Consider the following 25,826-nt stretch of genomic DNA (forward strand, 5'->3'; position numbering starts at 1 on the left):
TATAAACTCTTAGGTTACGGTTTATCAGTGCTTTCATGTCAGCTAATGGTTTATGTCTGTCTTGATTGCTACTGTATTATCTTAAATACGTCGATTTCTGTATGAGATACACCTATGAACTGTGATAAATAAATGATGTAAACTACATGTTTGTTGAAATGTTTAAATGAGAAATTGAAAATGATTTGTGCTTACCATGATTACTAATCCAGGATTCATCATTGTTATATGCATACGGATTTCCCTATTTGAAGAATTGATAAAACATGTGTCATAACTAACGTAGTCTGTGTTTAATAAATAGTCTAAATAAGAAATTGTTGATGATTTGTATATTTTTCTTTATTATTTGTAGTCTATGTCTAAATTAAGATAGGTTTACTTTATTGTCTTATGCATATGTATATTTTCCTCTATGTAACCAATCAATAAAATGCATATTGTGTTAGCATGGTCTTTGTGTTTGATGAAATGCCCAAAGGAGAAATCCTCATGGATTGTTTGTTGAATGTTAAGGTAAATATTATATGTGTTTGTTAGCAGCATTTGGGGTAGGATTAAGGCTACAAACATAGTCCAGGTGATCGGTAAAAGTCCTTATTTGGGTGGCTGAATTAGTCTCGCTACTTTGGGTAAACTCGATGAATACGAGTCACACGACAATTGTCGACAGTGGCTAGGCCACGAGGGGTGCATATACACTTTATGCCGATTAAGTTAGCGTGTGCCCATACTAATCGAGCTTTCCTAACAACCCGATTGACTTATTGTATGTTTAACATGTATGGACGCGACTGCTTGAATCTAAGGTACCCCTCACCAATGTAAAGATCCACTTTAATCATGATACCACGATCCTCAAGACTCATGAGCTAGGCATGGTGGTATGGGACACCGTGTTTGAGCTGGCGGACTATGCTGGGGTGATGAGCCTCCCTGTAGTGACCAATGAGCAACTAAGACTCGTGAGCCGGGCATGGTGGTATAGGACATTGTGTTCGTGTTATCGGCCTACACTGGGGTGACGAGCCTTCCCGTATTGACCGTGAGCACAACTTCTTGCAACTTGCCTATCGTATGTGTTTAACTAAGAGTGACGAACCTACAACTTGCCTATCGTATGTGTTTAACTAGGAGTGACGAACCTAGATGGATTCAGAACATAGGAGTAGGACCACTGTGGTTGTCCAATGCCGTAGCTTCCCAAACTTATTGTATGAATGACTTTAATTAATTACTTGGCTAATACAACCATACATCACACTGCATTAGTTAGGATGTGCCAAAAAGGCATTAGAGTCGCACAGTTGAGGAAGTGTTGTCATATGCGAAATAGGTGGTCGGAGTCATGTGTGAGGGAGCATTGATTGATGAGGGCATGCATCACTACTTACACCCCATTCCTATATTAAAAAGAGTAGTTAGGAAGTGATTGTTATCATTGCTTTATCATTACTGCTTTGATTGACTTGATAACATGTGTAACTTTTGCCTTATAGAACCACTGAGTTGATCACTCACTCCCACTCTGGGACGGTATTTTAAAACACCAATTAGACTTTAATGTAGATGCAAGTACAGATGACGTTTATGCAATGGAGCAGGACTTCTTGGATAAGGAGGAATTCTCCTACTTCCAACTCTCGGACGGGCCAATCTAGGCTACGTATCGTTACGCAGGGATCACTGGGGCATCTAAGCTTAGTTGGACACATTTACATTTCCGTATTTTATTTATTTTGGAAGGATACCTATATATATTGAACCTAGTTACGTACTCATACTCTAGAAGAAACCTTTTAAAAAATTTGCATACATATACCAACATGTTTAGAATTCTGCATTTGCTTAACTTAATTAAATCCAGAGTATGATGTGTTGTTTAGTATAATCCCATGCATGCTTAATCATTAATATGAAAGAAATCTGAATATCATCATCCATACGACATAAGTGATGTTCAAAATCTCGGAAGTAGAGCTTTACTCGACCCTCGAAATTTGGGGCATTACATTTTTTCACATAAAATTCAGTTTATTTGTATTTCAACTTGTTTGTGTGATTGAAGTACTTTCTTAATTCATCTTTGTGTGCTTCTGCGGTTTCCAAACAAGTGGTATCAGAGCTAACGTTGGGAAGTAGATTGAATTTAAAAGCATCATATCAATAGTATCTAATCCAAAGTCCGATGTATAAAAATATTATGGAAAAAATAATTTTGAACTATAGAAGGTTAAGATGATCGATCTCCTAGTTGAATAAGGATTGGATGATGCTCTCCTATAAAAACAACCGAAATTTATAATAGATGATGAATGGAACAAGATGGATAAGAAAGAGGGAACCTCTATCTAATTATGCTTAATGGATGAGGTTCTCTATAATGTTATAAGAGAGAAAACTGCAACAAGTACATGTGCGTAGTTAGAGAACATCTATGTGAAGAAATCTCTTGAGAATCACTTGTACTTGAATCTTCAATTATTCAATCTAAAGATGGTGGAGAGGGATGATGTTGAGTCCCACATCAGTAATTTCAACAAGTTGATTTGTAAATAATTGGATAAGAAGTTATTGATGAAAGATGAGGATTAAGTAAGCATGCTGTTGAATTCTCTCCCGGCTTCATATGAGTCATTCAAATACTTGTTGTGCACCAATAGATTAACAATTAACGTCGAAACCATTATCTTAGCCCTTTAGTCAAAGGCGATGAGAAAGAAAAGCAGTGATGTGGGTGCCTCTACAAATGCATTGGTTAACTAGGGGCAAAATTCTGAATGGAATAAAAGATCTTTTCGATAGAGATCTAAATCCAAGGGCAAGGGCAAGAACCAGTTGGAGTGCTGGAATAATGGGATGTTCGTGCACATGAAGAAGGATTCTTAGAATCCTAAGGTAAGAAAAGAGAATTCATATGGTTCTTTCAGGGAGGCTAACACAACATAATCGAGTGAGGAGATGAACGTTAATGATGTGCTAACCACATCTATATCTAGGTATTTTGACAAAGAATGGATTTTTGATACGGGTGCTTCATACCATATCACCCCTCATTGGAGTTGGTTCACCAGTTATATTAAGTGCGATGGTGGGTTTATAGTTTTTCTAATTTCTTCCCTAGCGGAATGCAATGCAACAATGTCCTGAGGGAGGAGTTTAGAGGTCTTATAGTAGCACGAACCTCTTTTTCGCTAAGTATTTATGGGCAATGATAATGCATGCAAAGTAGTCGGTGTTAGATCGGTGCACATCAAGATGTTTGATGGCATGAAGTGTATCTTGACCAAGGTGAGATATGTTCTTGAGCTGTGAAAGAGTCTGATATCTCTTGGAGCAGTCGAGGTGCTTGGGTACAAATTCACCAAATTTAATCATGTCCTTAAAGTTTCAAAATGGTCACTCATGGTCATAAAGGCACAAAGGATCGGGAACCTTTACAAGTTGATCGATCGGGAGCACTTCATTGGGTGGAGTTGCAACATCTGTAGTGGATTCCACGTCTGCATGATGTGGCATGCACATTTGGGCCACATGAGTGAGTGAGGCATGAATATACTTTCTGACCGTTGTTTAATTCTAATTTTTAAAAGTATTAATTTTAGTATATTCGAACATCGTATATATGGTAAATAGTCAAGTTATCTTTTAAATCTGGTAAATATGTTTATCGAACATCTCAGCATTCAGGGATCCGGATAATCCCATTTACAGGAGGCTTTAAAGCTTTGCTTTGAGATCTTGTAAGGTGTTCAAAAGAGAAGGCGACTACGCCATAGCAACATCTCCAGCAAGGGCCTTCTCGAACGAAGAAATGATATCATCGTATGAAAGGGCACCCTCTCCAGGAGTAGCATGAGTCGAAGCCTGGCCCATAGATGCTTGTATTGGAGCAGGTGACAGATGAGAATCGGACTCTACTCTGACTGTTACAGCCTCCTCAGCCATGGCAATAGTTTCTTCATGGGCTGAAGATTCGTCGACCGCTAGAGGAACATGTTCCTTATGAAGAGGAACTATTGGCTAGGAATGTGGTTTCTCGGCCGAAGAGTGAAGGAGTGGCGCTTCATCTTCTCCCCAATCAGTCACGATGAGAGGACTTTATGGTATGATGATCATGTCAGAATCGGTGGGGAGAGTTGTAACTTTTGAAGGACTATGAGAAGGAAGGTTCTATTACCAACCATAATTTTAGAATCAACAGTCTAAACTTTGGTGATCTAAGGAACAACAGCCGTTAGTGGGCTTTGTTACAATGGCTGTGCCACAACAATTTGTTTGTTTGTAGCTATCATTTCTCAAGTGACTACAAGAAAAAAAAAAGGGATAGTTAGCCAATATAAAGATAAAATAATTGAAGGTAATTATATATAGGTGAGTAATCTCCACCTCAGTCAGATTGAACGACGTAAGTGATGAATCATTTATCCACAGCCCGAGAATTTTTTATTGTCATCATTAGTGCTCACCTTGAAGTAAGGAATGGTGGCGGATTGGGATGGTAAGGGGTAATATAGTTTTCATCGAAAGGGAGATCATGGTCATTTTAACCTTTCCCTATCCCGCTACCATTTGTTCCAGTATTTGCTATAATGAACTTCTTAGTGATGTTTCAAACTTTCTTCATTTTTTTTTAGTAATCAGATATGAAGTATGGCCTTGGTCAAGGAAGTACACGATGTTCATCGAGGCCTTGGAGATGCTAGCAATGGTCGATCCTCGGTCATTGTCGGTGGAGGAGGATCTAGTAATAAAAATGCAGTGACCAAGGCTATCCAAATTGTTAGTCCCATTGTCATTGAAGAATTATCTTCGAAATCACACTGATCAAGCAATTCTAGTAATCCAATTAATGGCTAAAATAAAATAAAATTTTTGAAAGGTAAAGAATTATGTTAAAAACCACCTGAAGGCAAAGAAAACAAGTTCATATTGGTTATCATTTCAATGGATTTTTTTTTGTATTATGCTCCATCCATAGTTGGGTTAGGAATTTGGACAGTTTATGTTGTTGTAAAACTATGTCATGTGTACGATGACAAAGTTTATCTAGTGGCATAGATCATGAGCTTTGGGCTTCACTTCTAAGAACTGAATACTTTATCTAGTGGTTTTTGCTTCCTCTCTTAATAAAGTTTCTTTTTGACTTTATCCACAGAATTTTCCATGCATTAATTTGTTGAATGCTACTTTTTGACTTTGTTTTTTTAATTTTTCCTCATGTGCAGGATTTACATCACTTCAGCCTAAATTTAGACCATATAGAGGATTTGTTTTTATTTTATTTTATTTTATTCAAGACCATTTTCAATTTATTTTAATAAATATTATATTTTTTTATTGTGTAGTAATATAAATTTTGTTTAATATTCAATTTTAATTGTATTACATCATTTTTTATGTTTCAAATATTTTAAAAAAAAATACGGCCTTCAATTGAATTATATATAATTAAAAAAATTATTGGCCTGCTGGGGCCTCTCAAATCTATTCAAGGACTTTTACCAGTGCTTGTATAGACTTCTATCAGCGCTTTTCCATGACAAAAAGTGTCCAAAAACCATTCTTTTACCGGCGCTTGGATTGACTTTTGTCGCGCGCTTATTTCACTTTTATCGGCGCTTCTTCCAGAATTACCAACAGCCACTAAAACGGTCGGTGAAGTGAGAGCTGGCGCCGAAAAGGAGTACCCATTATCGGCACTCAGACAAGCGCCGGTAAAAGTTGCTTAGCGACGGCAAAGGTTTTGCCAACATACCTCTCTTCCAGCGCTTGTCTAGCATTAGTAAAGAGAAATGCAGGCAATTTTGGAAGCTTTTAACCGCTGGTAAAAGTCCGTTTGTCTTGTAGTGTGTCCTTTCTAGCCATCTAACATATATTCAATGATCATATATCAACGGAGATTTTTTCTGCCTCAACCCAGTTTTCCTTGGCTCTTCTGCCTCAAAAGTGCAGTTTTGTTAAATCATTTCCCCAGATTTCCTTTATTCTTTCATTGTTAGGTACATACCAATGTATTATTATATTACCCAAACATTAGCCATTGGATTTAGGTCTTTTTCAATCATCCAATTCTTTGGAATTAATGACTTTACCATTGATTGGGCTATTAAAAGATTGTTTAACTAGAACATGGATAGTCCGATCTTCTAAAATAAAATAGTTAAATGATCAAAAGTTTCATGTATTATAGTGGACATATAATCCAACAAACCTCATGTCACTCTAGTGAAATATCAGGTCAGTGAACTTGTAAGCATGAAACAAATGGATAGCAAAAGATCATCAAACACATAAATTTCTTACAGCGAGTGCACTTTCTTTTGGTCCTCAACTCACACGTTGAAAAAAGTCTCTCGCGTGAGATTGGAGCCACTCATTATGGCATCCACTAAATGAAAAGTAAAGGGCATTCTCCAGAGCAGCTTTGGTGGATCCCTGACTGTGGGACCCACTGTGATGTATGTGCCTTACATCCATGCCATCCACTATTTTGATAGATAATTCAAGAGCATGATCCAAAAAGAAGCAGATCCATATCTCAAGTGGACCATTAAAAATTTCTCGTGGGCCACAAAAGTTTTGGAAATAGCTGATATTTGTGTTGTTCCTTCATCTATATATTTGTGACCTTATTAACATGTTAGATGGAAAATTATAAACATTCTGGTGGTGGCGCCACTACAACAAAAATAGCTATACACGGCATTTGTGGTTTTCATTCATCGGCGCTCTGTAAGACCCATCCGACGGATATCTTACCATATAAATTTTTAAAAAAAAAACCCTACTGGCCAGCGCGACTCGATCTCCTGTTTCCTACCTCTCTCTCTCTCTCTCTCTCTCTCTCTCTCTCTCTCTCTCTCTCTCCGCAACTCCACGACTCTCTGTAAATGGCATTTGCGCTTCTCTTTCATCGGCGCTCTCTAAGATCTCTTTCTCTCTCTCTCTCCTCTTTCTCTCTCATGGCTGCTTTGGGATCTCTCCAGCTGTAGCAATCTCTGCAACTCCACGACTCTCTATAAACGGCATTTGGCTTCTCTTTCATCTGCGCTCTATAAGATCTCCTTCTCTCTCTATCTCTCTCTCTCTCTCCTCTTTCTCTCTCACGGCTACTTTGGGATCTCTCCAGCTGCAGCAACCTAATAACCCATTAGGTATCTAGATCTGCTACTCTCTTGTTTTCTAGGGTTTTGGATCTATTTTTTGCACCTTGCAAGGTTTTTTGACTGGTTATGGTGGGGATTTACTAGATCTAGAACTAGGGTTTGGATTTCAGAAAATTCAAGTGAGAAGATGCTTTTTCTTTTTCCATTTTTCATCTGTGGATTTCTTGTGTATTTTTCAGGACTTTCTCCTCTCTTGAGCTGAGAGAGTAAAAAGACAGATCCGGATCTCATTCCACGCTCTTCCATCTCCAATTTAAGGTACTGCCCTTTTCCAACTCACTCACTCATTTCAAAACCCTAGATTTCTACTCCTATTTCTACAAATTTCTTCCAATATCCTGACTTCTCGACGAGATTCGACGATGTTACTTTGGATTTTGGTTTCACTTTCCAGATTCCTGAAATTCTCTCCCCTTGATCTGATTTTTCAATAAACCTGCATTTGCAAGTGAATGGTTTTCGTTTATTATGGTTCACATGATGATCGAATCGGCTTGATTCTTTTTTAATCTGCTGGATGGCTTGGATCTTGCTTCTGTGTGGAGGGGCTAGGATTTACATGCATCTGTAATTTGCAAACCTCCTGTGAAGAAAGCCTATTATTGACCATACTTTTACCTGCTCGTATATCATGTCATTTACAAGATCCATGCATTTCCCTCTTGAAGTCGCTGGACAAAGTTGCAGAGGGAGTTTCTCCAGCTCTGAAATTGCGATCTGACAATCTCTGAGATGAAGGTATAACTTACCACGTGTATATATGATGTGCCATGTTATTTTAAAATACACTCTTGGTCAATGATGTTATCCATTTCAGTTTTGTAGTTCTGGCCAACAACAAGCTTTCCATTCCTTCCACCATGTTATTGCAAGAGCTCGAAATTGGAAATTGAAACATGGCTGAATAAAAGGGCATGGAGAAATTTAAGTTCCACAATGCCCTTTTGTGTTGGGTGTAGTCTAGGGGGTCTGAGATCATGTCCCCTGATCAGACTCTTTATCATCCAGTTTTGTCTTATTTTAGTCATGCATGTATCACCCTTGCTTTTACTTAGATGCATTTGGTCGAAAAGCGAATTGAATTGCAAAATGAGTGGGAAAATTGGTAATTAAGGAATTTTCGTAGCATCAGCAATGAGGAAGTAGCCCTTGAGCTGCAGTTACTTCCAGGTTTCAAATTGCAAAGAAATGAAATCACCATTTGGGTTTCTTTTGTGTTATTAGACTAGCAATTGTTGCAATTCAATGGTGCACCCAAATGATCCCTTTGACCTTTTAATGGTTCTACCTAATCATGTAATTGTTGATTGATTCCATCTGTATTGTTCATCAGTGTGATTTTGCTCTATTAAATAATTTGAAAATTTGGGAATCCTGTTTTTGTTGGAGGCCAGTATGTGGTACTTGGAGGTCCCATATATCAGGGATCTAGATCCTACATCTTGTGGGCTGCACTGACATCTTCATGTGTGAATCTATAGAACAGGAGCTGCTTTGTTCACATGATAGAATTTACAGAATTTGGATTACTAATTCAGGAGCTGCTCTGTACTTGGAGGTCTCATATATCAAGGATCTTGACCAACTTGTTAATCCTCCATTGGACAGTTCTTTCTATAAAGGAACTGCCTCAATAGACCACCCAAAAGTGTTTTACTTTACTTGTCACAAGCATATGATGCCATCATTAACACTTCAATGTTGTTCTCATTGCTGGTGCACCTAATTGGCATATGCCCACCAAACAATGGGCCTCACATTTATGCCTGCACCATCAAACAATATGATTGCTTGCGCCTTTGTTGAATTTTCATTTTTGTTGTAGTTGCATGAATCTTCTAACTTGTGTACCAATAACTATGTTTCTTATAGATTACATGTATAGACTGTCTAAATTGGGTGCCAGGTTGGCAAGGACGACAGGGTTTGGTGTCCCATCTGCAAGCAACGAGAGTTGAGAGAGAATCATTATCTTATTTACTATACTTGTTGCAAGCTTCAAATCGATGTCCAAAGTGATAAGGTGTTGTCCCAATTCACTGCTCAGATCTTACACTTTCGAGTATTGAATTCTCATGTCTAAGTATGCTAATTTCACACAAGAGGGGATTTCTGAACATGGCTCCTATTTTAAAAGGTTCTACAATTGTTAGATTTTGCAATCCAAATTCCACTCACTAGTACGAGCATCCTACTTAAATTTTCTGCTAGGTCACTCACAAGTATGAGCATCCTACTTATATTTTCTGCTGGGTCAACTACCACCTATTCGGGCCCACTTATTGATGGCCTGGATACCCAGCACATGCGCTACGTTAGTACACGGGCCGTGTTTGTATGGAATGTACATTGCTCAGGCTGAAAGTTCATACACAACTGTTCCGGTTTTTAGCTTTTCTTACCAGATGGTATCGTTAACTGATCCAAACCGTTGTTACCATGGGGCTTGCAATGGATGCTCATGTAATAAAAATATTCAAGATTGAATCATCCTGTTTGTATAATGTCTGGTCTTTTTCTTGTTTCAAACACGAATTATTATCATGTTGGGGATGATGACCTGTGGTTTCATTACCATATGTTTTAGATTTGTGGGTCCCATTATGAGGTGTGAGTGCCATCCAAACCGTCCATTAGATGTGGCCTCCACTGTTAGGCATAGATCCAAAATACTGTGGGGGTTGGGGATAAGGACCACCATAGAAACTTTCAGATGGAATGTGGAGTCCATGGCATTGTGTTTATACTATCCAATCCATTCATCAGGTGTGCCCCACCGGGATGAGGTAAGACACTGAAACTCAAATCCATTCCAAATTCTAGATGCATGCACCACTGTAATCTAATACATAGATTTTACGCATATTATACATTGTTACCTTTGAGATTTAGTAGTCGTGCCCAATATGAAAATGACTTACAGAAATTAGGAGAATAACGTGGTTAGTTCAAATTGGTTACTTAATATTTTTAGCCCAAAACCATAAAGTTTAGTAGAAATCATGACAATATACAAATAGAAATCATGAATAATACCCCCAAAATGCAAGGACTGATTTGAATGTGTGCAGATCTATTCTCTGAATTTCGCAATGATTTTGGGTAATGTAGTTGGGTTTTTTAAAATAAGGATTTATTCTCTTTTTCTCTGAATTTTTTGTTTAGAAGGAACCAGCTGAAAAATAAATGTTTAGGTGTTCCAAAAGGAGGTTTTGATTTAGGAAAATATCAAGCTCATGGACAATCAATATTAAGAGAAATCGAGTAAGAAAGTTCAATGAATCTAGTGTGTACTATGACTCTTACCTTTTCTTTTTTCTTACACACACATGCAAGTGGGATTGGCATTTGTATTTGCCGCTATACATGTAACATTCATGCATTATGTGAGACATCCATATTTGATAGTTAGCACTGCTATTATATATAGCTTGATGGTTAACACTGTTATTTACTTGCAAAGAGTCAGTCTCAATCCAAAAGTCAACATTAAAATAGAAAACTGCAATTTATGCAAGTAAAGAGAATCCTTAAAGCTTCACATTGATTTACCTAAGACTTAAAAAAGGGCTGTCAACTGATTAACATCCTTTTAGTGGGTATTACTACAATTCTCAATTTGTTGTTCTGTCATTTTTTGTGCTTAATGGAGAGCAAAACTGAAAGTTGTTGTCCATATGTTAAATTTCCAAGTTCTATGTTAGTATCTTCTAGAATTTCAGCTATAGATTTTTTTCCTGTTTTTAGATGAAATTTAACATGATCTTCCAAATTGTATATCTTTGATTCTTAGAACCAATACAAGCAATCTCTTCCTACATAGCTCTACAAAGTAAGTCAGCGGGTTTCTCTCCATTTGTTTTTTAGGTATTATTCATCAATCTCTTCCATAAATAATTAATCTTGCTTAATTTATATTTTTGTCGTTTCATTTATGTCTTTTCCTATAGAGTAGAGGCCCAACTTGTAACTCCTCAGAACCCGCTCTACCGTAAGATATTACGGTGTATGACGGTTCCTAGCAGGTTAAGTTGCAAGTTATTATATAGAGTTGGTTGGATGTCTTTTATTTTTGTAAATGTTGTTAATACTTAGTTGGATGATGAATGATACTTGTGATTGTGAATGACAGTAAACAACTTATTATATATATATATATATATATATATATATATATATATATATATATATATATATATATATATATATATATATATATATATATGTATGTATGTATGTTATCCTTGGAGGATTTATTTTTTAAGGGGACATGATATTCTTGCCGCCTATGGTATGGTGCCCCAATATTGCTCGTATGTTACTAGTATGTAGTAGATATTACTAGGTTAATTTATCAAAACAAAATTTGTTTCTTTGGTTTAAAATTCATTCTGTTATTATTTAGCTAGATGATGAATGTCAATTGTGATTGATTATGTAATTATTTAAGTATAAGACAATCAGTTGCCCATTTGAGAATTTTTATGTGGCCAAACATAGATATAATGTGCTTTTGGAGGCATAAAAATTCTCAAATTGTCCCACGTTTGGATAAATCAAGGCTGGATAGATTGGAATGCTTTTGGTTACCTGATTTAAATGCACATGCTAGTTCTGCATTGTATCTGTCCTTTTCTCTCTGGTTACATTTCTTATATTTATTTTTAATGTCAAATATCCTCACATTATGTGGATACTTGACATGGGAATCAAATGCAAGATCAACGTATTCGGAGAGACATGGGGAGACTCTGCCAGAATTTCAGTGTGGGCATTTAAATGGGAACATCAAAGTATTACAATCTATCCAGTCTTGGATGGGTGACTGATTTAGTTAGTCAGTTAAAGATACCATTAGAGATTCTATTAGATGCCTAAATCGTCGTTGCTTATGTGGTGAGCAATAACGGTGCTTGTTTCATTATAATTTGTCTCTTTAGTACTCTTCCTTAAATTTTTCTTATACCCATTCTAGTTTATCTCTCCTGGGAAGCTTTGTCGGGCTCACGTTGTATTTCAACTAACTTGTCGAAGTAGCCGAGGAACATAGTGATGGATAAGAGTTGGATTCATTTGTCAAGGTATCTCAGTAACTTCTTCTTCCAGTTGTTGTGGCCCAATGGTTAAGATGCATTGTTTGATATGTCTTCCAATTGCATTGAATGGTTTAGGGTAAGCAATGCATACATAAGTGGAGCTAAGGAATTCCTAGACTTTGCATTTACAAATACAAGTGATAGAGGGAGGATCCTATGTCCATGTAAGAACTGCAATAACAACTTCTGGGTATCTCGATAAGAAGCATATGATCATATTGTGTGTGATGGATTTAATACGAGTTGTACTCATTGGTGTTTTTATGGGAAAGCCACGTCTTCTTCTATGCCTAATCTGGATCCAAACGATGATATGCACGAATTGTTACATGATGCATTCAATTTTTCGGGTCTGGACGATCAAGAGAGTGATGCAACATATAGACCTACACAGGGGCTCAATATTGAGCACAATAATTTTTGAAATTAGTAGAAGACGCCGATAAGGAATTGTATCCAGGCTGTAAGAAGTTTAGAAAGCTCTCTTTCATTATTCAACTATATCACATAAAGTGCCTTGGTGGATGGAGCGACAAGTCATTCATGATGTTACTTGAATTGCTAAAGGATGCACTTCCCGAAGGTGAAACCTTACCAAGGTCTTTCTATGAAACCAAGAAGATTATTGGGGACTTGGGCCTAAAATACAATAAAATTGATGCTTGTCCTAATGATTGTATGTTATATTGGAAGGATGTTGTCGACGAGCAATCATGTGATATATGTGGTGCTTCTAGATGGAAAACATTTGAACATCAATCAAATGACGAGGCGACTTCTTCGACTGCCAAAGAGAGAAAAATTCAAGCCAAAATATTACGCCATTTTCCTTTGAAATCAAGGCTTTAGAGGTTGTACATGTCATATAAAACAGCATCCTCTATGAAATGGCATTATGAGTGTCGCACCGAAGATGGAATGTTAAGGCATCCGGCTGACTCCCCAGCGTGGAAAACTTTTGATCACTACCATCCGACCTTTTCATCGGATAGTCGCAATGTTAGACTTGGGTTAGCAGCTAACGGTTTCAATCCATTCAAGACAATGAGTATTGCTCATAGCACATGGCCGATTATTTTGATACCATATAACTTGCCACCATGGATGTGCATGAAGCAATCTTATTTCATGATGTCTTTGCTTATTCCTGGTCCTTCTGGACCTGGTAATGATATTGACATGTATTTGCAACCTTTAATAGATGAATTGAAGGATTTGTGGGAGGTTGGCATAGACACTTATGATGCCTCAAGCAATGAAATATTTCGAATGCGTGCAGCATTGTTGTGGACTATCAGAGACTTTCCTGCATATGCGAACTTATCTGGATGGAGCAGTAAAGGATGCCTTGCTTGTCCTTGTTGTAACAAGGACACTTTATCTAAATACTTGAAGCATGGTCGAAAGTTTTGTTATATGGGCCATCGTTGATTCTTGGAACTTGATTATAGATTTAGAAGTAATAGTAGATCTTTTGATGGTACAGAAGAATTTAGTGAGGCACCAACTTTGCTATCTGGGTCTGATGTGTTGGATCAAATATAAGGAATTAACGTCACATTTGGGAAGAAGACTCCTGGCAATTATGGGCACAAGAGAAGACGAGAGGATAATGCGAAAGATCGATATAACTGGAAGAAGCAGAGTATCTTTTTCGATTTACCATATTGGGAGCATAATTTGTTGCGGCACAATCTGGATGTAATGCATATTGAAAAGAATGTGTGTGATAATGTCCTCGGGACATTGTTGAACATTGAAGGAAAAACAAAGGATAGTTTAAAGGCACGTCTCGACATGCAAAATATGGGTATAAGATAAACATTGCACCCAAGGCAGCTTTCATCAAACAAAACATATTTGCTACCTGCATGCTTTACCATATCATCCAGTGAGAAAGATGATTTCTGCAAAGTTTTGAAGCGAGTGAAAGTTCCAAATGGTTATTCAACCAATATTTCACGATGTGTGCATCTCAAAGAGTGCAAAATTTTAGGGCTCAAGAGCCATGACTGTCATGTTATGATGCAGCAATTACTTCCTGTAGCGATACGAACAATATTGCCTAAGTGCGTAAGCTCAGTCTTCTTGAATTGTGTAATTTCTTTAGGGAATTGTGTTCCAAAGTTGGCCAAGTAAAAGATTTTGATGGGCTGGAATCTCAAATTGCGGTAACACTTTGTCATCTAGAAAAGATCTTTCCACTAGCTTTTTTTGATATTATGGTGCATTTGCTGATTCATTTAGCGGGCGAGGCCAAACTAGCAGGACCGGTACAATACCGATGGATGTACCCTATCGAGAGGTGGGTGTTAATATTTATAAATTAAATTTATTTTCCATGCTATTCTAGTCACGCTAATCGATCATATATTTCTAAACTGTTTAATATTAGTGACCATAGGTACCTGCACACATTGAAGTCATATGTACGAAATAAAAGTCGGCCCGAGGGTTCAATTACAGAAGGGTACTTGGCGGAAGAATGCTTAACTTTCTGCTCGAGGTACTTGCATAATGTGGAGACAAGGTTCAACTGACCAATACGAAATGATGGCTATGGTAACACCGTTATAGAACAATCCGCTATTTTCCCACGAATAGGTCGTGCATTAGGGAAGCTGGAGGATTGTGTGCTAGATAAAGTTGCATTTACAGAGGCACATCGATATGTTCTATTTAACAGCGGTGCACTCATCCCATTTCTTAAGTAAGAAAACTATAACACTTATTTTATACATGATGGAAAATAAGTTACTATCACGTGTCTTACTGAAACCAATTCATATGTAGAAAACACATGAATGTTGTTAAGCAGAAGAATCCTCGCGCACGACCAAGGGATATAAAACGCATTCACAATGAAATATTTCATAAATGGTTTAGCGATCATGTAAGTAGTTGATACAATAAGTTGATCGACGTGTGCATGTTCATTTATTTTCATTGTCCAGACATGTGCTTTTGTTTTAACATTTTTAAAATAGGTTGAACAGCTGCGCCAGGTAGAGAATGAGCAGGTCTCAGAAGACCTTAGATGGCTAGCTTGGGGTCCTTGTGCAACAAGAAGATGTAAGGGTTTTATCATAAACGGCTTTAGGTTTCACACTAAAGACCGAGAAAAGAAAAGAAAAACTCAACATAGTGGAGTTGTGGTGACCGCAAAGACATCAAGCTTTGCGACTGTCAACAACAGAAATCCTGTTCCAGGGAGATGTAACTTACTATGGTGTCTTGACAAACATAATTGAACTGGAATATTATGGTGATCGGAAAGTTATACTTTTAGGTGTGATTAGGTTGATGTTCTATCTCAGGGCAGGGTGTCAGGAAGGATGGGTTGGGGTTCACGCTCGTGAATTTGAAACAGTTGTCTGATGAACCGTTTGTTTTTGCATCTCAAGCTGAGCAGGTGTTTTATGTGTAAGACCCTGTCGAGAAGGATTGGCATATTATGATGAGGGCGAAACCTAGGGACTTGTTTAACATGCATGGGGAGGATTTTACAGATGATGCTGATGCATACTTGGGGAGCTCGCCATGCAATGATTAAAGTTAGGAGGATTTGAGTGATGTCATTGATAGTTGGGAAAGGATAGATATCGATGGTACAACAATTATCACACCTTTACCACCCACCCAGACAATGGTAGATGACCAAACAGATGATACTGAGTTTTCTGATTGTGATGGAAATGACATTATGTACAATAATTGATTTCTTATACACTAGATTGTCCTAAAGTATGAAAGAGAAATTCACTTCTTTTTTCAAATGGTTGAGTTATTATTATTTTCACATGTTCATTTATTTTCATTGTCCAGACATGTGCTTCTGTTTTAGCTTGATATGATGATTTTGAAATATATTCCATTGATAATGGGATTCACAATTTGTACGGCTTGTATATTTCAATATGCAACTGTCCACAAATCAAGTTGTTCATTTTATGAATCTCCATTTAAATGAGAAATATTTGATTATCATATTATCATATTTCTAGACATATACAGGTGTTAAACATGATGCTAGACGTAGGGTTAGGCAATCTGTAGGCCCTATGACTGATAGCACCAGCCAGCCTCAGCTGCCCCAAACTAATGTTGGTCATGCCCAACCTTTGCTGCCTCAGGCTACTAGTGGTATAACAAAATGTGTTCTTCTCTCGTAGACAATGTGTTTTATCGTGTAATTTTCTTTTGTTAATTAGTTTTATATGTACCATTGTGATTTTATTCAACAGATTCAACATCCAAGAAAACAAAGACTCGAGGCCCCACACGATCCTTTGATATTTGGAAAATGCGTGAAGGTCAACGGATTTCTATTTCTGTTAATGATCTAAGGCAGCCCGATTGTGACAATGCTAGTAAGCTGACAAATTTCATAGGGACAATAGCACGCAATGGGGTATATGCTCCCCTTACATTTAATGATTAGAGGGCGGTGCCAAATGCGAAGAAAGATAATATGTGGGGGCTTGTCATGGTGATGGTTACGATGCTTTTTTTTTGTTCATTATGTGATTGTTCGCTTTTAACATGTGATGTAGTCTAAGTTTGAGTTTGACGATAATGTTAAGGCTTGGGTGCTGAAGTCACTTGGTAAAAAATGGAGGGAATGGAAGGGTAAGCTGAAGAAACTCCACTACTCTTCTCATGAGACTGATGAAGAGCGGCTCGCAGATCTTGATGAAGAAGATCAATGGAAGACTCTCGTTCAGTTTTGGAACTCTGAAGAGGGGAAGGTATGCCTCATTCAATTATAGAATTATACAAAATCTTTTGTTGATATTTTATAATTTACTGTTGGTGTGTCACATATGCTCGTTCTAAAAAAAATAAAGAGAATCGGAAGAAACAACTGATTAACCACATGGCAGGCTCGAAGAGTTTTGCGCGAATACGTGAGGAACAGGTAAATTTTATTAATAACCTGACCAACCATGTTAGTATATTTATGTTATATAACTTGTTTGCATAATAATAGAGGAAAAGGGCCAATGGGGAGGATCTGAGCTAGGCAGATATGTTTATCTTGACTCATACATGCAAAGATGGAAAGCCTATGGATGAGGCCTCATCAGTAGTAATGGTATGTTAATGTATTTACATGCAAGAAGAGCTCCATATAAATGTGTAGTAGCAGCTAGAGTATTTACGCATTAACTGTTACCATGTGATAATTATTATTGTAGACAAAACTCAATGAAGAAATATCTCAGCAACCCGGGGCCTCACAGAGTAGCACTGCAAGGGATGATCTATTATCTCAAGTCATGGGAGAAGACAAGTATGGTCGTGTCTGCACTTATGGGTTAGGACCATCTCTATCTGATTTGTGGGGGGCAACATCCAGCCAACAAAGGATGGCTTCCATTGATCAAAGGAGAGATGAAAGATATGAGGAACTACATGCTGATATAGTCTCTCTTAAAGAAAATATAGCTACACTCTCATCCTCAAGAGAAGCTGAAATGTCAACCCTTAAAGAAACTATGGTTGAAATCTCATCCGCAAGAGATGCTAAAATTTCTTCCTTAAAAGAAACTCTGATGAAATTGATAGCCACTATGAATAATGCAAACAATAACCCACCCACAGTATTCGGTGTTGCAGCTAGTTCTAACATGAACCAACCGTCCTCATCATCAAGCCATTGGGTGAACTCTCGGGTAATTATATTATATACATGTCTTTATTTACATATGCACTATATTCTAGATTATATATAGTTTAGTTGGTATATAATGATTGATATTGATTTATCATTTGCAGAAACACTCGACGAATAAGGGGAAGACCACGAGTTGCACTAGTGCTGGGGTAATTCCTTATACCAAGTGAACAGTTCTTTTATTATATTTTGATGATATTGTGTTCTTAATTATATGGGGTATACAGATGAGTGTTTATTCAATACAATGCAGTTTGTCAAATAGTGAATTTTATTTTGTAGGATGTGACTAGAGTTCTTCTTACAAGTATTGTCAAACCCAGGGTTACTATTACTAAAGGAATTGTTTTGAGCAAGGATCCGCTCACAAAAGTAGGGGGGCACGAACTTGGAATTGGTTTTTGGGAAGTATTAATTCATGTGGCAATAGTACAGGAGGAGGTTTTGATAAGACCCTATGGACGATATAAAACAATTGGGGATGCTATTGGAATGAGTATTGTTTGGCCCTCTATTATGTGTAAGGTCAGATTATTTTTTTTTCCATATACAATAGAATTTCTTGTACAAGAATGCGAGTACTAATTAATTTCTTTTTATTGCTTTGTTTTGTAGGTTTAAGGAGAGATGGATTGAGCTAAATGAAAGGATCTCTCTCTCTCTAACATGAACTAAATGTTTTATGTTTTGTGCATGGGTTTAGGACTGATTTGTGATTGGTTTTGGATAGAAAGTGTTTAACTCTCATTTTGGAATTTGGATTAACTTAAGATCCAATGCATATGATAGGTTGGGTAACTAAATCAACAAGTTAGCCAACATGATTTACTCTTGTTCTTATCAATTTTCTTTATAACTCAATGAAAATCTTGTTCTTTCCATGTTTCTTTACAACATTAATAGGATGGCGTTTACCTTTTTTAGCGTGTTTTTTGAGGCAGTATTAGATGATGGAAGCCAAGCGAAGGAGATCAACTACATTTATGTAAGTATTATAAGTCTTAAGCTCCATTTGGTCATCACATCAATCTTTATGGATATAATTTTTTACCAAACCAAATGGATCTTAAGCCCATTTTTTAACTCCGCCAATGCAACTACTTGCATTGCCGGTCCCAAGCTCGGGTAAAGGAGGAGGGAGAAAGGCTTGAGCGTCAAGGTGAGTTGTATAATTTTCTTCCATATTTCTTTAATGCGGCAATACTATTTGAAATTTTCAGCATTTTTACAAGTTGAGAAGTAGATTGATCCAAAATTCTGTTGATAGTGTAATCTCTAATTACTTTATGATTCTTGTAGGTGCATTTGTTGTGTATTTAGAGCCATGGCATGCAGATGTATTTGGACCCAGGTACTCTCTTGTTTCCTAGGATTTTGGATCTATTTTCTACACTTTGCAAGGTATTTCCAAGAGCAGGGGTTTCAGACTTTCCTTATGCTTGCCCTGTTCTTTTGGTGGAGACCTTGGTTTTTTCGTTGTGTCCTTACATTACATTGTATAGAGCATGTTCTACTATAGGTCCCTGTGCTCCCTAGCCTAATTGTTTATTTCAGTTTTATAGATACAATGACAGGTTTTCAGCTCCAGAGGAAGTTCATGGTTTTTACAGCAGTGCCTTGAAGTCCAAGACTACAACAATCTAGGACTATAGATGTAAAGGGAAGGGCCCTGCCATGGATGGGCATTCCTCAAAAATCCCAAATACAAATATCCTAATTAAAATAAATAAGATGGGTACATTGTTTGTATTCTAAACTTATATGCGTTATCCTTGGGGAATGTACCATTTGAGACGCATCTATTTTTTGCTTTCTACCTTTTTATTGTTTGGTATTTATTGTTGTAGATATGTATATAAGGACTTTGAGGGGCTTTTTATGATTTCCCATTGCTAATGCATTTAAAAGAGTGGTCTTTCTTATTTTGGATATGTTCCCCTAATCTTGAGGTTCTCTTTATAAAGATAATTCCCACATTGTATCTCGATGTGTTTCTGCAGATTGGGAGTAAGGAAAGCAAGATGATCTTCAGTGTTTTTATTATTAGAGCCCTCACAGCTAATACCTTCGCAGACAAGGTGAAGGAGATGATGAGCCACTATTTTGTTTGGGTTTTTCTAGTGCTTTTTTTTTCCAATTTATAATGACTATAGAACTTAGCAGTTAACCATCTGTATGGTATGAAGCCATTGTAAACTCCTCGACTTCTGTTTATCATGCATGATTCATTGCTCATTTGGATCTATGTTCAATCATTGATTCAAGCTTTGTTATTATTGAGGCTTTTTTTTTCAGACTTGTCCATATTTTGTATTCCCATGTGATTGCTTAAATTGCAAGTCATTTTGTTTTCTACATTTCTTGCTTATATTTGGAGCAGTACTTTTCCAGTGCTATTTAAGGAGAGATTATATGTCATGTTTCTGTTTAGTGCATTTCTTGATGCTTGTTTGATTTCTTGAATGTGTGCAATAATATTTGTGTCAGCTGACCTCTTTGTTGTTGCTATGTGATAAGGCTCTATTACATTTCCTTGATCCAGAGAAATTCAAGAATAAAGATGATTTTGTTGAAAAATATAAGAATCTAAGCTCCTTCAATGACATTGAGGTTTTATCACTTACCTTGCACTCTCAGTTCCATGTGGTATATTCTGTTTCCATATGTAGTTGAAGTTTACTGGGTTTTTCTTTAGCTTGCTAATCTTCACAAGGAATTGAGGTCTCACATTCTTCGAAGAGTTATCAAGGATGTAGAGAAGTCTTTGCCTCCAAAAATTGAGCATATCCTCCAGGTTAAAATGTCTCCCCTTCAGAAACAGTAAGCACACTACCCTTAGCTTGTAAGGGACTGCTTATAGCACTTAGTATGTTTGCTAACTTGGAGTGTGTCTGTTTATGGTTGCATCCTTCCAGGTATTACAAGTGGATTTTAGAACGTAACTTTCACAACCTAAACAAAGGAGTTTGCTGAAATCAGGTTTGCACCTATTTCAAATATTTAGGGCCTGTTTGTCATTGAAGAAATGAGCACTTGTGATCCTTAAAAATCACTTATTAAGCACTTTTAAAGCCAATTCTGTTAATATACTATTAAGCTTCATTTCCTGATGAACAATGCTAAGAGAATTTATGGCGCACATGCGATATTTGGGCCACCGTCATGTCATGATCACGGTGAAACAAATCATACCAAACAGAGCATGGGAAAGACTGTTATTTTCCATATACTCATATATGAGCAATAGCTAATTTCCTTCCATACAGCATCCATAGAGCTTTACAAGATGCGGGTGTTACAAAGCAGAAATCATGCCTATCTCATCGACAAACTGATACAGCATCCATAGAGCTTTACAAGATGCGGGTGTTGCAAAGCAGAAATCATGCCTATCTCATTCACAAATGGGTATGCAAATCTATTTACAATTGGGGAATTTTTGTACTGGGTTTTGCATCATTTGATGTTTTGGAAAAGCCTGCAGTTGTTCCTTGCCTGATTTGGTGTTTCTATAGGAGGAGCAATCATACAGTCACAACCTCTTATTGTTTTGGAAAAGACTAAGCACATTCTTTTGATTACATAACTGGCTTGAAGTATTTTTTAGAATGGTGTGATCGTATCTATACAAAAAGAAACTTGAGATTGTGTGTGCATGGTGTGGGTTTACACTCTTATATAGTTGGGGCTGCCATCGTAAATAATATTAAGATGCATCTCTGTTTAGTTAATTTCAGTCCATTCATAGCCCTTGATTACATACAGATCTTTCCTTCAAAGAGGGAAATAAGGAATGGCCTAGAGAAGCCCTCTTATGGAATTAGCGTGATCTTTTCTTCAAAATATTTTGCTGTAGGTGATGTGGTTCTGTTTAATTTGGGAGACAAGCTTCTTGAATGGAATTACCGTGAGCTTACATTTTTTGTTTTCATTTCAAAATTCAGGCAAAAGCACTTTCGGGGAAAAATATGCGTGACATTCTTGTTCAAAGGGAGCAAGCAGAGAGAAATGTAAAATATCTGTTCACAGTTCAGAAACTCAAGGATTTTCAGACAGTTGCTCTCAAAGCCAGGAATGGCTACGACTCATTCCATATTGCTGCTAAGCAGGGCCATCTTGGTAAGCATTTGATTTGATTTGATTTATTTTATTTTTTTTATTTTTCATCTTTTCTACTTCTACATGGACGGATAGTTTACATTGGCATGCCTGTTAAGTGTTTTAAAATTTCATTTGCTTGGGATTTTTTGGCCAAGTCATTCCAGTTGGCATTTAACATAATCAAAATTGATTATAAATGTTTAATCATTTATGGGAAAATTGTTAGTTCCAGGCTTCTAGCAATGCTTTCCTTTTGCTTTAGGCAGTTTACTTTTTCTCTCAAGGATAGTTTCTGATCAGCAGTTTGTTTGACATTGATTTTATTTGTTAGGCCCAATGTTTGACTGGAGATTGCTATCTTCTCAAAATAAATGAAACCATGAAAGCTTTGGTGATCTTTAACACCTCATAAAACAGCAAGAAGATCTTGGGTATTTTTCTTTGGTGTACTGACAAATTGTGTTTAGCACGTTTACCAAAACAACTTGGTGTTTGCGGCAGTAAGGAGAAAGACCTGTGTTAAGCTGCTAGTGTTTTCCTGCTCTCTGTTCCAACGGCCAGGATTTGATGCCTAGTGCAATCCTATTGGCCTTGGAAGATCAAACATCTGAATCACAAAAGGAGGTGAACTCCATGGCTGATTGTCTGCTGATTAAAGAATAAAGAAAAAAAGAAGTGACCACCTGTTTTACCAGTTTGCCACTGTAAGCTCTTTTGAGAGATGGTTAAACCTGTAATTGTGCTATGTGATATTTTCCTTCTCTTCATAAAGTGAGCACCATGGTTTAGTATAACTCTAACATGATATGCAAAATGGTTGTTTTGAACTACAGTTCTCTGTCAGAGTTTGGTGTCCTTGGATTCGAGTTGGGTTATTCAATGGAAAATCCAAATCATTAGTTGTGTGGGAAGCAGTTGATGCATGTCTTGTTGTCATCTGATAGGGAAGAAGACAATTGAACTTGAAATATGCATTAGACAGAATGGTAACACTGGAAATATAAAAGCTACCACGCATAGTATGTCATCAGGCAAGCTTGATGAGCTGCGGAAAGAGCTCTCTTCAAGTCATGAAGGAATATTGCCACATACCATTCTTTCCACCCAACAGATTAGCATGTTACGCACCGAAAAACCAACTTCCATGGAGCAGCTAAGGACTAGCCTGGTTCTGACTATCATAGGAGTAGTTTTCAAAGGGCTAATGGTGGGTGATCCACTCTTCTCGTTGCTTACAAGTGGGGCAATCCAAAGTTCAAATCACTTTAGCCTTTTGACGCCACTCGTGCTAGGAGTAGACCATATAGAGGATTTGTTTTTATTTATTTATTTATATTTAAGACCATTTATTGTAATAAATTTTGTTTAATATTCAGTTTTATTTGTATTGCATCATTTTTATGTTTCAAATATTTAAAAAATACAGGTTTTGATTGAATTAAATATAATACAAAATTACTGGCATGCTAGAGTGTGAAATCCATACAAAGGCTTTTACCGACGCTCGTGTAGAAATCTTACGGCGCTTTTTCACGAGAAAAAGTGTCCAAAAACCACTTTTATCAGCGCTCTGAGAGATTTTTAGCAGCGCTTATTCGCGTTGGGGAAAAACGATAATTACGGCGCTCATAAAAGCACCTCGAAAAGTTTACTAGCACCGCTATTACCTTTAGCGACATACCCATTTATCGGCGCTTGATTAGCGCCGCTAATAGAATCAGCAGCGCTTTTAGGGATTTTTAGCGGCGCTTACGAGCGCTGGTAAAAGTCCCATTTGTTGTAGTGCACCCAGGAAGTTTTTAATAGTAGGTATTCAATCACCACTATTTCCTGTGGTGTGGTCCACCGAAATTTGAATCTACTTTATGTTTAGAATCATGACCTAAAATAAGTTGTCAAAGCAGATGAACGTGTGGATGTAAGGCACATACGTCGCCGTAGGCCCCACGATCAGGCATCCACCGAAGCCGCCTCCTCATCCACATTGCCAAGATGCCTTGACTCAAATAACTAACCCTACGTATGTATACACAAAGTGGTGACCATAACTCACTTCTATTAATCATCTACATCACATCTGGTTTCGATTTGTGAGACGAAGGCAAAGACAAAGTGGTGACCCCCTGATGAGCTTTGTTCGACTGATCAAAGCCACTCATCAGGCAATAACGATAGTGAATATGCGTTGCCTAAAAGAATCAGGCCCATCTGATGTTCAGATGGGTGCACCAGCGTATAAAATATGGTGATTGTCAGCCATTTCTATCAATTAGTCATTTTCCTGTACAACACCAGCCCATGAATTATAACATTGGCCTGACACCTGAGCTACGTTATTTACATGGTCTTCACTCCTGACTCAGTGGTTGACTCACAAGAGTTTGAATGTAAAGGTCATGGATTAAAAATAATAATAATAACTATTGTGGTAATTTGGTGTGATAGTGCGTTAAATAAAAAATAATAATAGTTTTTTTTTTAAAAAATAAGGCATCTGCAAAGAGCTGCTTTATGTTACCAATAAGTCAGACTCCCACCTCGTGAGTGGTTCCATGTTTCAGAGGTCTGTCTTATATAAACCGCACTATAGTGCTTTCTCTTCCTATTCCTTTTGCATGCCATTGATTGGCTGGCTCAGATTATCTAATTAGGCAGTTTATTATATTTCAATATACGTCTATTTTTTGTAGCCATGATTTTATTAATTATATATGTAGTTATTTATTGTAAAGAACTTCATTTTTTTTCTAAACAAAAAAGTTAAAATATATTACAATTGCTCCTTTAAAAGTCGTATTGTGTAGCATGGAATCTATTTGGGTGAGAGAAATCCAACGTATATAGTTAGCTTAAGTCACTGGAAATAACGTGGACCAATGAGACCCAACTATAGTGGAATTTCCTGTGCCTTTAACACAGACAATCCACACTCAATTATAATTTATAAGTATAACTTATATATTGATCGAGTTCGGGTTGGGTCGAGCAACACAAGACATCAAACCCAAGCCCTACCCAAGTTTTATTGAGTTGGGGTTTATATAGCCCAAGCCCGAGACTGAACCCGATACATCCTACCCAAGCCCAACCCAATGTCAGGTCGATCATGGGTTTTTCAGGTTGACCCCGCCTGACTTTCAGCCCTATCACCAATCGATATGCACTAGAGGATGATGAGGCAACATCCCAAACACTCCTGCCATGAGAGAGTTATCTCATCGGTTGAGACCATCCATATGGAAGTTTGATCGAGCATGACAAGAATGCCAAGGCTTGGATCGAACAATACTAGATGCACTTGCTCGCACGGTAACTTGACCTTGTTTAGTGCATCCCATATCCCTTCATTCATAAGCCCTGCAACCATCCACCATTCAATCGGTAGGTTGTTAATGATCTAGAATTATAATGATTTCTACTTTCCACTTTCCGAAAGGCTAGTAATGCTCTCAACCTCCTTTATTATCCAAATCGGCCACATGCGATGGTTAACTTCCTTGATTAGCGGGAGAGTCATTACAAAAGGTGGTTGCAGAAGTCTCTAAAGTAGATCATCATTTGATTCTCTTCGCAAAGAAAAGAAGAGGGTAGCGTCTTCATTGGCCATCACACCGAGCCAAAAAACAAACAAGCCAAAGATGAGATCAACCATGGCATCCCCCTTTAAAGCTCTATCAATCGAGGCTATTGCTGCTCCAGATGTCTGGAGGTCGTGACAAGGATTTTTTCCACTTGTGCTCCCCCACTAGTCTCACAACCTCCACCAGCTCCAAAGAGAATCTT

At 37.4% G+C, this 25,826-nt stretch overlaps 1 protein-coding gene and 2 long non-coding RNA genes across 4 annotated transcripts; all 3 read left to right on the forward strand.

Moving 5' to 3' along the window:
* Positions 1 to 7,076: 7,076 nt before the first annotated feature.
* Positions 7,077 to 8,541, forward strand: LOC131255525 (uncharacterized). Of its 2 annotated transcripts, none has more exons than XR_009176129.1 (2): positions 7,077 to 7,427; positions 7,815 to 8,541. It is a non-coding gene; the product is annotated as an uncharacterized LOC131255525 (long non-coding RNA). The 2 variants fall into 2 exon arrangements; XR_009176130.1 differs by having other exon boundaries at positions 7,838 to 8,541.
* Positions 8,542 to 17,090: 8,549 nt separating this feature from the next.
* LOC131255523 (uncharacterized) lies at positions 17,091 to 18,809 on the forward strand. The gene is made up of 6 exons (XM_058256263.1): positions 17,091 to 17,183; positions 17,256 to 17,360; positions 17,464 to 17,940; positions 18,044 to 18,091; positions 18,225 to 18,467; positions 18,558 to 18,809. Exons 2-6 carry the CDS (start codon positions 17,295 to 17,297, stop codon positions 18,561 to 18,563), a joined length of 840 nt encoding a protein of 279 aa, XP_058112246.1. The 5' UTR covers positions 17,091 to 17,183; positions 17,256 to 17,294; the 3' UTR covers positions 18,564 to 18,809.
* A 1,166-nt stretch (positions 18,810 to 19,975) lies between these two features.
* On the forward strand, positions 19,976 to 20,923 carry LOC131255526 (uncharacterized). The gene is made up of 3 exons (XR_009176131.1): positions 19,976 to 20,552; positions 20,638 to 20,762; positions 20,858 to 20,923. It is a non-coding gene; the product is annotated as an uncharacterized LOC131255526 (long non-coding RNA).
* The last annotated feature ends 4,903 nt before the right edge of the window (positions 20,924 to 25,826 follow it).

This window comes from Magnolia sinica, chromosome 9 (genome assembly GCF_029962835.1).
Source record: "Magnolia sinica isolate HGM2019 chromosome 9, MsV1, whole genome shotgun sequence".
NCBI classification, from domain to species: Eukaryota; Viridiplantae; Streptophyta; class Magnoliopsida; order Magnoliales; family Magnoliaceae; genus Magnolia; species Magnolia sinica.